The sequence below is a fragment of the Astatotilapia calliptera genome, chromosome 1, assembly GCF_964374335.1.
Source record: "Astatotilapia calliptera chromosome 1, fAstCal68.1, whole genome shotgun sequence".
Lineage (NCBI taxonomy): Eukaryota > Metazoa > Chordata > Actinopteri > Cichliformes > Cichlidae > Astatotilapia > Astatotilapia calliptera.
In genome coordinates this window covers 32115214-32129439 of record NC_137422.1, presented here as the reverse complement: position 1 = coordinate 32129439, position 14226 = coordinate 32115214, and the positions used below count along the sequence as shown (strand labels likewise).

At 38.7% G+C, this 14226-nt stretch overlaps 1 protein-coding gene across 1 annotated transcript; it reads right to left on the bottom strand.

Moving 5' to 3' along the window:
• Positions 1 to 239: 239 nt before the first annotated feature.
• irx3a (iroquois homeobox 3a) lies at positions 240 to 3560 on the bottom strand. Its single transcript, XM_026173546.2, has 2 exons — positions 3087 to 3560; positions 240 to 2524 (listed from the first exon to the last, which is right to left on the bottom strand). The coding sequence occupies exons 1-2, from the start codon at positions 3303 to 3305 to the stop codon at positions 1475 to 1477; spliced, it is 1269 nt and encodes a 422-aa protein (XP_026029331.1). The 5' UTR covers positions 3306 to 3560; the 3' UTR covers positions 240 to 1474.
• Positions 3561 to 14226: the final 10666 nt, after the last annotated feature.

Genomic DNA, 14226 nt, shown 5'->3' with positions numbered 1-14226 from the left:
ATCTATGCCGCAATACTGGCTAATTAGCCTTAAGTCCCGCCACTATATAAAGTGTGATAAATCCCTCTCGAATATATACTTATCACAGCCACGGAGGATGAAGTCTGTACCCCGGGCTGTCCAGTAACACACATACAAAAAACCAAAGCAATGCATTTCAACATGCAATGCACAGTAACAGCCACCATCAAAAGCAGCTGTCAAAATACCTCGGCCAAGAAAAAAAAACAATCTTATTGTTTGGTTTTTTTGTTGTTGTTTTTTTTAAGTTGCAGCAGTTCATTTATTAGCCAAAATATAGACTTTCTTGTACAATTTGGTTCACAAGTATGTACATATTCTTAACTTTATATACAAAACATTTCAACATCAAATCCTCACAGAACTTACAAAAAGAAAGAAAGAAAAAAACTCACAGACTACAGGTTCATAGATTATTACATTAGCAGTTTTACACAGGACATGCTTACAATGTAAGTATACAGAGATGTATTATTCTTATATTACATTCCATATTCAAATTAAAATTAAAGAAGAAAGAGGGTGGGTGAGGGTTTATGGAAAGAGCCAAAAGAACCGTGGCTGGTTCTGAGGTCTAGTTGGTTCTGAGGCCTGAAATACACAGGGGTACAACAAAATGTAACAAAAAATGTAGAAGAAAAACAACAACACTAATAATAGTCTCACGAAGAGTGAAAACATAAAGTGATATAAAAGTGACAATTGCCTTTCAAAAACGAACCTGGAGTGAATTTGCATTGAGCTCATTTGCATGACTGAACAAGTTAGTGTAACATAGGCCTTGAAGAAATAACCCAAGCGCACACAGACGCATGAAAAAAATGAAACAAAGCTAATTTGGGTAAATGTGGCATTTTAAACTAAAATGTGATATTGCATTAAATGAAAATTCCCAAATGTCATTAACTGACAGCCTCGTTATCTTTGAACTGCGTGGAAAGCTGTTAAAAACAGCTTTTTCTCTGCATCCAAGGCACTAGATCTCTCTGAAGCTGCAGCAAAGAAAATCAAAATGCGTTAATTGAACTTCCTTTGATCAGAGCTCATCCTGGGTTTATGGGAATATAATGTTAAAACGACGTGATTTAATGGGTTGAGGACTTAATGTAAACCATAATACAGGCGCATGGACCTCAAAATAAAGTAGACGACGTAACAGCAACTCAAGAAATAAAGGGGGCATCTTAAGAAGAGTTTTCGCCAATTTCAATGTTTTTTTTTCCTTAAACACTTCCTGATGAGGTTTTTTCTTAACCCTCCCGGACAAGCTGTTACACACACACAGGCACACATCGCACACACTGTATTCTGCTGTAACATTAACACTGGTTATCTGCGTGGCCTAGGCAGAAAAAATATCCATGAACAGGCAAAGAAGGCAAAAGAAGGTCTAAAATAAAATAAATGAAATTAACTAGTGTCTTTGTTTTGTAGTTATTTATACATGCGCGTCTCAGTGACGAGGACATGTACCTGTGACTGAAGTCTCTGAACTATGACTCTTGTCCTCCGTTTGCCTGCTGCTGTAGAGGGCCAGGCCGGTGGCAGTGGCCTGGTTCGCCAGTCCCAGATAATGATTTGAGTTCAGTAAAGCCAGCTGGTGGGCCGAAAAGGCTCGGTTCGTCCAGTTCTGGATTTTCCCAACCGGACAAGAAGAGATAAGTCTGTGAGGAGCGATTATGGTCTGAGCGGCCGGCCCTGCGGAGTTGCTGCCGTTCATTTGCGGTGATTTACGTGGATTGTCTGGGGCCGTAGCTGTCTCTGCCAAAGACCAGATTTTTGGTTTTTGGGCTGGGACGGGGTTGTTTTCTGAGGGCGGTGAGCTCACGGATACAGAGTTCAGTTTGAGCTGTTCCCCGTTTGGCTGGGACGTTTTCATGTCCAAAGAGTGGTGACGGTGATTGTGGAAATGCTCTGCTCCTCTCTGTACGTCTTTGCCCTCCTTCCCCACAGCCTTTAGAAACCTCTGGTCGGGCCCTTGTAAATCCTCATAGCCGTCAGAAATCTCAGAGTCACTCCTCCCGTCGAGTTTAATATCTGAATGCAGGTCGTCCTGGTCGTCCAAGTCGTCCTTGTTCTCAATATTTTCCGTGTCGATGTTCTCCAAGTCGATCTCCTCCTCATCCTCTCTCTTGTCCCCCTCCCCCCCTTCGTGATCGCTGGTGTAAACATTTCCTTCTTCGTCCGTGCGGTTCCGGGGGGTCCAGGTCATCTTGTTCTCCTTCTTTAGCCTCCTCCGGGCGTTGGCAAACCAGGTGGACACCTGGGTGAGGGTCATTTTGGTGATAATGGCCAGCATGATCTTCTCACCCTTGGTTGGGTAGGGGTTCTTGCGGTGCTCACTCAGCCAGGCCTTCAGGGTGCTGGTGCTCTCCCTGGTGGCGTTTTTGGGTCTGGATGGGTCACCGAATTGATATTGGCCATATGGGTAAAAGGCAGGGTGATGGTGAGCAAACCCGGGGTGCTGGACACCGGGACTGTCTTTCAGTTCATACTGAGCACCCTGTAAAAACAAAGAATCGACGCGTAAGAGGGATTAGACATATTATATCAATACCATCAAGTAGTTTGTGTGGAAATGTTTACATTGCGCAAAATCCTCTCTAGCTATCAAGAAATAAAGACAAAAGTGGGATTCTTAATAAAGTGTAAACAAACTAAAAGATTCAAGTGTTTTGCAGTGGAATTAAATCACCAAGCGCAGATGAAAGGGGGAACAGTAATTTCTTAGTTTAACAAACACTTCCGAAGTGAAACATTTACTATTACACACTATTCTCCACCTTTACCTGTAACCTCCCACATTACATTGCATCATTTTTTTTTCGTTACTATCAGTTTCCGGAATTTATGTGCTAAATGCGCATAAAAGGCTTAAAGCGCACTGTTAATGTGTCACTTTGTATCCACTTTTAACCATATTTTACAAACTACTCAGTTACAAAGTTCAACGCGGCGTTCTAAAACTTTAAACTTAAAAGGAATAAAGTTATCCCAGTGTCATGTGTAGCTTACGTTTCGACAAAAAGTTTTTAGATAACTTAAGCGAAAGGAGAACAACTCACCAACTGATTGAAAATTGATATATCGTTTGTGTAGGGGAGAAACGCTCCATAGCCTTGCGCTGCTGCGGCGAAAGGAGATCCATACATAGTCGAGAGGACGTTGGAAAGTGCCCCGGACGGACTGAGCTCTGTCCCGGCTCGGGCATTGTTGGCGATCCCCTGGCGCTCCGGCGGGTATATCGGTCGGATGTACTGATATCCCAGCTGAGGGAAAGACATGGTGGTAGGAAAAGGGAAAAAGGTCTGCTGCAATCACACAAAGCAATGGAATTGCCTCGATATCCACTTTTACAGTGTGAGCATGTGAGCAACAAAAGGTGCAAGCAAGGGAAGTCTATATTTCCTCGGGAACAGCCAGTGTAAACGATCCGGTTGCGCCCCTTATTTCTTCCTCCTCTTCTTCTTTCCACCCTCACTTCCCTATTGATCTGGATGGACTAAGGTCAGGTCCTTACAGATTGCTTTAGATTATTGGGACTCCCTTTCTCAGATTGACATTTTTAGTCGTTTAGAAGCCCCTCCTATTTCTCAAATCTCACCCCACTCATACAAACCACACACCAAACACACTCTCTCTCTCCCTCCCTCCCTCTCTCCCTCTGTGTCTCTCTCCCTCTCTTTCGGATAAGTGCACTGACGTCGCGAGCTCTTATTTGAATGGGGTTTCAAATCTCATTTTATGGCTCGCCAATCTATTTCATTTGCTATTTGTTCGCGTCTGGCCTAAACCGCAATTTTTGTATTAATTCGCACAATTTGACCACGCGGATACACGTAAGCAGTTTGCTGATTAACTTTTTTTGGGCTACAATTTGCTTTTAATATAAAATCACAGAAGAAAGTTTTCTCTGGAGACTCAAACTTGGAGACTCAGCTACGAAAGGGTATCGGTTAAAACTCTAAAATCAGAACGTAAAATTAAGTTTATAACCACTTTTAAGTCGTTTTTTTTTTCATTTTTCTTTTTCCTTTTGAATTGCCACACACTAAAAATACAATAACCAATGCAAGGGAGCTAATAACAAGTAGAAAAAATAGTACTTATTAATAACAAATGCCTGTCGGACTAGGGTTCGAGCAATGTGTTTCCAATTACCGGCTTCAAATGCCCCCGGATCACAGGTTACGCACACTTTTTTATTTATCGCTTCATCGCTGCGTGCAAGCTGTGTTTTCTTACACCGATTTGAGGTGTTATGTTCTCTTGGTGGCATGAGACTCGGCGTAAAGTAATTCTTTAATCTGAGACATCAAACGAGTCGCATGAAACTACTTGACATCAAAAGAGACGCTGATGATGGGCGCATTATGCTGTTAATGAAGACTAAGTGTAAAGTAACAACAGTCATAACAAACATTAGAGTGGATTCGGCTGGAAAGATGTTTATTCTGGGACACGACACTACACGAGAGGGAAATAAATGAAATAAAAAAAAAAAAGAAGAAGCTAAAAACAAGACCGAATTATTAGAAAACAACAACAACAATAACAACAAACTAATAATATTAATAATCAAAATCAAAATAACAACAATAATAATAATTTTGAACATGATGAGATTGAGTGACTATTCAGTGGTTTTAAATAAACACTTTTAATCCACTAAAACGCAAAACGGTCATCCGGCCATACTGCACCTTAAAGTAATCCATTTGATAATTTTCATACGACCGGATGTTTCTTGTTACTCGTGCGGATTAAAACAAAACAAGAGAGTCAGAATTGAAATTCCATGAATCAATAAATAAAATGTGTAAGGGGCAACCCTAATCGCCTTTCAATCCGCCTTTGTAGCAGCATCTGTTTTGTTAATCATTTGCAAAACAACTACAAAAAGTTGAATTATTATTTCGAACACTTTATTTAAATATGGTATAAATCTTTATGTATTATTGACAGCGAGATAAAATCCCATCAATCTCTTCAGTTTTGATAATGCGATCCGGGTTTCCAAGAACTCTGAACTTGTATAAACCTTTAATCTTCTTTGGAAGCAGATAGTTATCATTGTCTGGGAGGGATAATAACAGCTATAATTTCTTATATAGAGCTACCCATAAGGATACGCCTTGTTTCTGTTAAACTCTGTCCTGAATCTGTGTGTGTTCTTCGCCGACATCCACCACAACCCGGATTATGGGGTTATTAATTACAACGGCTTTCTGGTGCCATCCGACTGGAATGGTAATCACTACATAGCAGTCAATAGCACGTTCACACTTAACACACACACTCGTGCGCGCAGACACACATCACATCGACCTGCAAACTGAGGGGTCTAGACAGTGAAGTGAGGGCAAAGATAAGTGGAAGGTATAAGGAATACTTTGACGCACAACGGTGTAACAGCACGAATAAGGTAAAGCTTAAAAATGAAAAGAAAAAAAAAAAGCAAGTTCAAACACCATATTGCAGAATGAAAACCATGTGTGTGCGCGGGCGTGTGTGTATGACTAAATGAGAGCGAGCGAGCGACAGAGGAAGGGAGAGAGAGAGCCAGCGAGAGAGAGAGAGAGTCGTAATAGCTGAACGTTAGAAGTGAGGATATAAATCCAGAAAGTCCAGCGAGGTGTCTGTCTCCTGCTGTCCGCTAAGCAGCACCCAGAGTCCGGATGGACACGTGTCTCATCCCCGGACTACTTTAACTCGAACCCCCCCTTCCCCCTCATCCCTCCACTCACGCCACACACACACACACACACACACACACACACACACACACACACACACACACACACACACACACACACACACACCCCTCTATACCCACACCGAGGGCTGTGATTTATTGCCTCAAATCAAACACCACGCACTAACTTAACACTTTCTCACCGACCTGGGAAACTGGCGTAGCCATAAAAGCATTAAGACGCTGCTCCCTTCTCTCCTAAAAAAACAGAGAGAGTCTTGCTAAACAGTAAACTAACCTCTGCTTGACTTCCGTCTAAACACAAGCAAACACGCGTACTAGGCCAAAGCACAGCGATATACCTGCAAAATCAGATAATTTTATGCATAATAATAATGTCAGTGTTAATAATAATAATAATAATAATAATAATAATAATAATAATAATAATAATAATAATTGTTTATTTTAAATGCTTTAATACTTGGGGAAAAATGCCGGGAACGCGCTAGAGCCAATTTAATTTGTAAGTGCTGTAAAAAGAGGGCAATCATACACAAGCGACTTGAGGGCTGTTTAGTAGAGAGCTCTTTGACGGTAATTATGCAGATGACACAATTTCACATTCTCATAAGCAAACATACACAGCCTATCGCTCAACAGTAGTTCCTCATGCAATACACAGAGTACCAGCGACACGTCGCAAATGACGAACCGAGGCTCTGCAAAACAGGCGAGATCAAAGGCTTCAAACAGAGGCACTTCAAATTACACATTTGGATCTTTTCCATAACGCCTGGTTGACAGAAAAAAACAGAAGAAGAAAACTCTTATTGCACATGGAATCAATTTTAAGGGACCCCTTGCTGATCATCGGTTAATTAGGGTGACGATTGACGATTTTAAAAGAAAATGTAATTAATGAATTAATGACCCTCGGATCATTGTGGAAGTTGAGGAGTGTGTGTGTGTGTGTATTGTGTTTGTTTGTGTGAGAGGCAGAGTTGAGATTTTTTCAGTTGCTTGACAAACCAGTTCCTATCTTGACAAGCATTTCTTGGGGTGTCAACTTCCTCTGGAGTTTCCAGAGTTTGTGAGGACTGACCGGAATTTCACATCTTTGCATGCACAAGTTTTTTTTTTTGTTTCTTTTTTTACTGAACCTGTATACTGTAAATGCAGTAAAGGATGCAGTGCAGTGGGGAGATTTATAGCTTTTCTAAAATCACCAATGAAAGCTACTGAGGATATATGCTTGCATATATGTGACATATATCAGAATTATGAAAATTAGTGGCAAATATAGGAAGTAAGTGTCAGTGTAACTCATAAAAGTGAGTGCTGCTATTATCCTACCTTATTACAAAGCAATTATTTTTAGCTGTTGGGAACATAGCGGTTGTTAATCGAAAATTTTCCTCAATGGATTCAGACCTAAATTTGTTGGTAACCTAAAAAATAACAGAGCAACACATTCAATCTCCAAATATACTCTTTCAAACTCATGTCCCATTAGGGTGAATAAAGGCCCAATAAATCTTACAGTGTTTAAAGAACAGTGAAGCTTAATCCAATAAATGAATTAGTTTCTAAAATTAATTGTTCTTAGCAGCAGAAGCAAGTGTACTTTGAAAATACATTTAAAGTTTAATTTTTTTTACTGTTAGGATAATTTAAATAGTAGGATTTTAATTACATTACACCAAGCAATCATGCATATTAAATAGATAGCCTAACTTTGATTTGCATTACTGGCAAAGTAAAGCATTTTGGAACCATTCCTTCTGCTCACACCATTTGGAAACAAATTAATAGTCAATGGAGTGCAACTTATTAAACTGGGTTATGACAATTAATGCATTACCTTGCAAATGTTTTACATCAACTTGTTAACTTTAGGTTGTAGACTACTGCTAAATTTAAACAGTCATTCAGTCTAAGCACCTGGATTGAGTGAGAGATCCATTTTAGATTCAGGCCCTGAACAGAGCTTTGGACAAGCAGCCAGCAGCTTATAGGGTTTATAAAATGCACAATGTACATAGTCGTATGAGCTTAAATATATAAGCTTGTGTAGGGTTCTGAGTACCACACAGACTGCTTGGATTATAGGCTGAGTGTAAATGTTTCAAAATACTGTATCAGTACTTGTCTTGGTGTTTTTATGGCACTTTTATATAAATAATGAATGTTTTTCCTACTAGTATATATATTGACTTTGATAATGAATCAGTAACACTATCTTCCACTTATTACATTTTTATTGTAATATTTTTAATAATAATTGAATATAGTTTATACTTTTCTTATGATGCACACATATCTCTCCAAATTCTCTTTCTGTCTTGTTGGTTTATTTGAGTAGAGACTCAAAATAAAGCAACATGAAGAAGGACAAAACTGTGAGCCTGGGACAAAACTTCATTTTTGTTTTATGTTGATTTGGCTGGACAGTTTAAATGAGCTTTACCTTTCTTTTTCTCTTCTCTTACTTAACTTTACTTCCATTGCTTTCCTATAGACATAGCCAGCTACATTGCAGGCTTTTAACTTTCAGCATTTAGGTAACAAATGCATCTCCACTTATTCCATAAATCTGGAAGGAACTCAGCATTTTTTTCCAACATTATTTGTGTCCAGAAAGCATTAACACTATGAAGTAATCCAATCTCAGAAAAAGGGCTACACTTTCCCATTGAAAATCCGGGCAGCGCATATGGCCCCTAATATAAAAAACCCAAAATGCTATCAGCTGAATATGGATATGCTATCACTCTTTATGTATCATTCCTATTATTACTCCCACATTGAACCTTAGCAGGGAATTTTGGCTTGAACTACTGTATCATAACACAATATTCACACAACAGAGATTCGATATGCTTTGAGCTCCTTTAACAATACTGCACTGAAGGTGAGTTGTAGCTTATTTTTTTTGTTTCCTCCTTGCCCACTCACTCTCACTCCATCTGCTGCAGTTTCCCCCTGTATCAGTAACACAAGGCATTGATTTTACGGTAAAGTCACTTTGTAAAAGGAATGAGTAACTCTGGGCCCCACTATCACTGTATTACACGGGTATGGCCCACGTAACAAGATGAACATTGATTCAGCATTACGGATGATCGATAATGAAATAAGTAACTTCAGGGCCAAATTAAAATGCAAGCTGGCTTGATGCTGCCAGACTCTGTGAGAGGTGACAGCAGGAGAGAGGAAAGTAGAGGGAGGGAGAGGGAAAGGCAGAGAGTCGGAGAGGGGAAAGAAAGACTACAAGCTTGTAGCAAATGAGAGTTCCCTGTATATTGTAATGATGATGTTTTAAAGATGTTAACAGTTATCAAGGCAATGACAATAACCTTGATGTGTACAGTAGCTAATGGCTATTACAAATAGACTTATCTGATAATACTTTTTTGTTTCTTTATTCACAATTATAAGAAAATTACATTTCAATTTTAACAACACACTCGCACCAAGACTGTATAATGTAATTTTTTTCTTTGGGTTTTGTTCAAAATCTAGAGCCTTAATTTAAACATCTCTTTATGGTTTTATTATTTATATTATTTATAAATTAATTCTAGCTTTACTTTACATTTCTGAAGTCGATGAACCAATCTGTGAATTTGTTCGCTTGTTAATTTGAAACACTGAAATATTTGAGAGCCTGTGGATATGTGGCTTAATATTGACCCTGGCATCAGAGAACACTGATGGATAAAATGATCTGTTGCATCTAGCTGATGGTGCTAATTTGAAGACATTCATTTTAATATTTCTTTAATTAGTGTATTTGTCAGACAGTGGCCATTTATTAAAAAAAGTGCCCTTGTCAGCCTGGAAAGTATCTTAATAAAAACACTTTTAGCTCATCATTCCAGCACTTTTCTTGATCCCTTGATTTTTATAATGCTTTCATAGGGGTCGTACAAAAGATGCATTTTCTCTAAGCTGAAAATTATACAATTTTCCAGAACAATGTTCTGCTTCTCTACTTTTGCAGATTTGGTCTCACGGTCTGTGGAGACAAACCATCATCCATTCATTCACAAAGTGTATATCAACACCAACTATTTACCAAGACTATCCGACAAAAGCACTTACGCAACCCATGCTCTGTCTGTTTCATGAAAGCATAACGTGGTTAGTCTTGATCCAGTGGTAGCCAATGATGCCCTTTTATGGCACCACAGCTCGACACTGTGGCTGGGCTAATATCAGTTTCTCAGCACTTTTGGCCTACTGAGCCAGACAAAGCCACAGTCTTTCCAGCTGTTGCTGCTGCCGGCTGGGGCTGGAGAAGAGGCAGCTGTACCAACATGGGTCAGAGGAGCCTCCTCATCATTGTGGTGGCCTGGACCTTGCAGGGGGTATATGATAGATAGTAGATGGCAAGGTGAAGGAACTAAAAGAGGATTTAAAATTCTGATATTACTGCCAAGTAACCGAATCTCATCATGATGCAGCAGTGACCGTGTCTAATCAAAGATGGATAGTTGTAGAAGACGCTGAAGTGCCTTTGTGATGATAATACAAGTCTGGAAAAGTTGACCAGCCAGTATCAACCATGCTGATATTGGTCTAATGCCAACATTCACATAAGTAAGCCATGATGAAAGACTAAAGTGTTCAAGGTTACATTACTAAAGTATTAGGAAGTTGTTGGTTTTTTTTGTCTTTTGCCTGTACCATGCACCTGATCATCTAAAGGTGCATGGTGCATCTAAAAATTACTTGTCACAGCATAGTAAAATTATGAATTACCATTCTGATTCAGTCATTCTATTTGGGAAATATCATTAAAGAGCCTTATTTATAATGGTGTTTGTCAATTAGCTAATTTGTCCGGAGGGTAAAACTTATTGACCCCTCGTATCAAAATTTACAAGCACTGAACACAAGAGAACCATAAGACTGTTGAGATAAATGGTCATGTTTGAGTTAACTGTATCATGATATTACCCCAGTGAAAACTTTCAACTCATTTGTCTTTGTTTTATAATTAGCAGTTCCTTATTAATTATTTACCAAGTGTAGCAGAATTTTCCATTTTGTTCTTTTTAAGATTCAAATAGGATTCAGTCACCAAGGGAGAACTACAAGGTTATGACAAATTCTTCATCCCATCTAGCAAAAAAAAAAAAAAAAGTTACTGTTGGGGTTCTAATTTAAGAAAGAAGCTGTTACTGGTGATGGAAAAATGACAAGGTTACCTGGAAAGGTTATTTTGTTACAAATGAGCAGCATAAACAGCATGAGAAAATACCTTGTGCTCTCCTTGGCATCTTGGTCCACCATTTAGCAATCCATTTTCCATGAAGTAACATTAGGATGTATGAGAACAAATACTGTAATGGTATGATGGTATGTTATGAAGGTTGGCGGGTGTGTAGACCTTTTATAATCTGTCCTATTGAGTGGCTCAACATGCCAAACGACTGAGGTCAAAGGAGACTTATCCTCAGCAGTCTAGCCCAGATAAAGATTCACAGACCTAAACCAAAGTACTTGTTCTGGGACTTTAAAAAGATATCATTGTGACCCACTGTGTTTAGAACACCAGCTAGGTCTAAGGGAGAACTTGATTTGCATTGTTCTGCTTTAATCAGTGTTGGGGAGTAACGGAATACATGTACCACCATTACATATTTAAAATATAAAATATAAGTAACAGTTACCATTTAAAAAGGTGGTATTCAGAATACAATTACTTTGTTGAAATGAATGGATTACATGGCGGTATTTTCCTGTTTCATAAGGCTATGCCCTCTTTATTTTTGGTTTCCACGCTGGTGGAAACCAAAAATACGAGTACGAGTGACAACTCATACAAGTACGAGTTGTCACCGAGCAGAAACGGGAGATGGAAGCATGTAAATATAATAATAACCACTGTAGCCAAGAAGAGTGCCTGATGAGCACAGTTGTAAGTAAGCTTAAGACTCGACTGTACACTGTGTTCGTGTTTTCTTCCGAAACAGTAAGTTCCTTTGGAGCAGCTTTTCAACACTTCTCTCTGTCTCTCGCTAGCAAAGTTGACCCAGACAACAAAGTAAAGCTAGTTTTGCTATGGCGAATAACCTTCAGTAAATGTAATAAATCACACAGCAATAGTACATTCATGTAGTTGTAAAAAGCATGATAATATATTAAGTAATCGTGAATGTATTCAGAATACGTTACTCTCATTGAGTAACAAAATACATTTTGGGGCATGTATTCTGTAATCTGTAGTGGAATACATTTTAAAAGTAACCTTCCCAACACTGGTTTTAATGCACAATCAAAACTGCTTATAGTTTTGTTAATTTCTAGTTTACAACTCAAAAAGATTAAAGACTGCCAATTGTATGTAGTATTTAAAATCTTTACAGACTGGTACACTTTAGCTCTGTACATTACCTCTAGTGGTGGCCCAGAGAAATATATTGAATTCTTTATGATATCCATTGAACACTGGTTAATTATAGTTCCCTCAGGATCAGAACTGGATATTGGTGCTCAAAGTATTTTTTAGCACTTTCATTTGGAGGTGCCTAACCCTGGCTGGTATCAAGTTACCCGCAAAGTTTTGCCAAAAACAAATGTTTGGATTTCCACTTCAATTTGCTGTTGATATTCACAGCATCAATAGGATCAATACATACATTTTGGATGATCCCTGATTTTTTAAATGTTTCTTTTTTCTTTCTTTTTTTTTCTTTTGCCAAAATGTCACCTGAAATTTTCATACAAGCTTATTCATGAAATTATGTAATCAAATTTCAAAGGAAATCCATGCCCATAAATTGTTTTGATTTTCAGCATCCCCTTTGCCTTGCCTTCACTACATTCTGGCCTACCACTGGCATGAAAACTCTAAAAATGTCTGTGTTGTCAGTATGTTGTTCACCAAGGCCAACAGTTTCATATTAAGGTGTAATGAACAGTATATTCTCCAAGGTATGCCCAACAAACAAGACCAACAATCCCAAACAAACATGTCTTTTACTCATATTTGGGTTTAGTATGTGTGTACATGGAACCCACACAGACATGCACTAACAGACGTGTGTATGTGTGTGCATGAAAGTGTGTTTGTCTGGTGCTATCTCTTGTACAACAAGCACTGGAGCAAGACTGGACCCAGCTGTCAGGTCACTGCTGTCACAACCAATAATGATTACCCTCTCCCTGCTCTTCAATTGCTGCTCCATAACCACCAACGCAGGGGAGATACGCCCCTTTTAAGAGAACAATGCATCCATGAGTGGGCCTCATCATTGCCCACGCCCACTCTTATCAACCCTCTGAGGGCCCACAGACCCCATCTCTGTATGTGTGTGGATATCTGCTAATCTTTGTGTATCTGTCAGATTTTTCCAATAGGCACCGGTGGCCTGACATTCTCTCTATAGACCCAGAATGATTCCAGCCCTTCTGGCACAGGCAGATTATTTACCAGTCAATATATACTGTCTGAAGATTTTTATTTCTTTTCTTTTTTTTAATGATAGTCTGTCACTGCTAAGCCATGAAGACACTTATGTTAAACTTTCATCTCTCTGTCTCTCTCTTACTCTGTTTAAATCCATGACTCAAAAGGACACCAAGTTCAGCATATGTCAAACCTCTACCCACTCTCCAAGCAAACATATTAGTAGACTTAAACGATATGTACATCGCTCATCAGCATCATTTGGTGGGATTGGGCTGCCATTAGACCATATATTAAAGAGGCCTCGTAGCCTGTCATCCTTGCCTGCCCATGTCTAATGAAACGAGTGCCCCAGAGCAGCAGTGGATTAGGAACACAGGCAAGTGAGTATATACTCATGTATATATATGTGTGATTATATATAGGAAAAGTGTCTGCATGCTATTCCCCAGGTCCCTTTAAGCTTCCTGACCAGCAAAGCATTCAAGCCCCGTGTGGCAAGGTGGAAGAGGAAAATCACTAATGCTCTTAGCATCAAACAATAAATCCTGAAGTTATTTGCCACCATGTTTAATTAAATATTTGGAGAAGAAAACCCTGTGATTGATTCCCTTTCTGCATTGATCCAACATTGATTGTGCTCTGTTTTGTTGCCCCAGCTGGGTTAATGCTAAATGGTGGCTGAGTTGCTGGAATAAATTGTTAGCAACCACCAGTGCAGAAACAAAAATGAACAGTGTGTTAAGTTGAACGAACATTGGTAGCGCTGGAATACTGTTTACATGTCACAAGGTGCTTGTACAGTGCTGCCCTGTGTTAGAAACCACCATTAATATTCAAATCCCTGTAAGTCATTTTAATGTGATATTTATCTAATAATAATAATAATAATAATAATAATAATAATAATAATAATAATAATAATAATAATAATAATAATAATAATAATAATAATAAAAATAGGTATTTTATAATTATGCCCAAATTGTAAAAAATGTTTGTGTTATGTGGTTGGTCTTGAAACACTTGAGAAAAACCAGTACAATCTCCTAATGAAGATAAAAGCATTTTCTCCTTTCATTCAATAAGA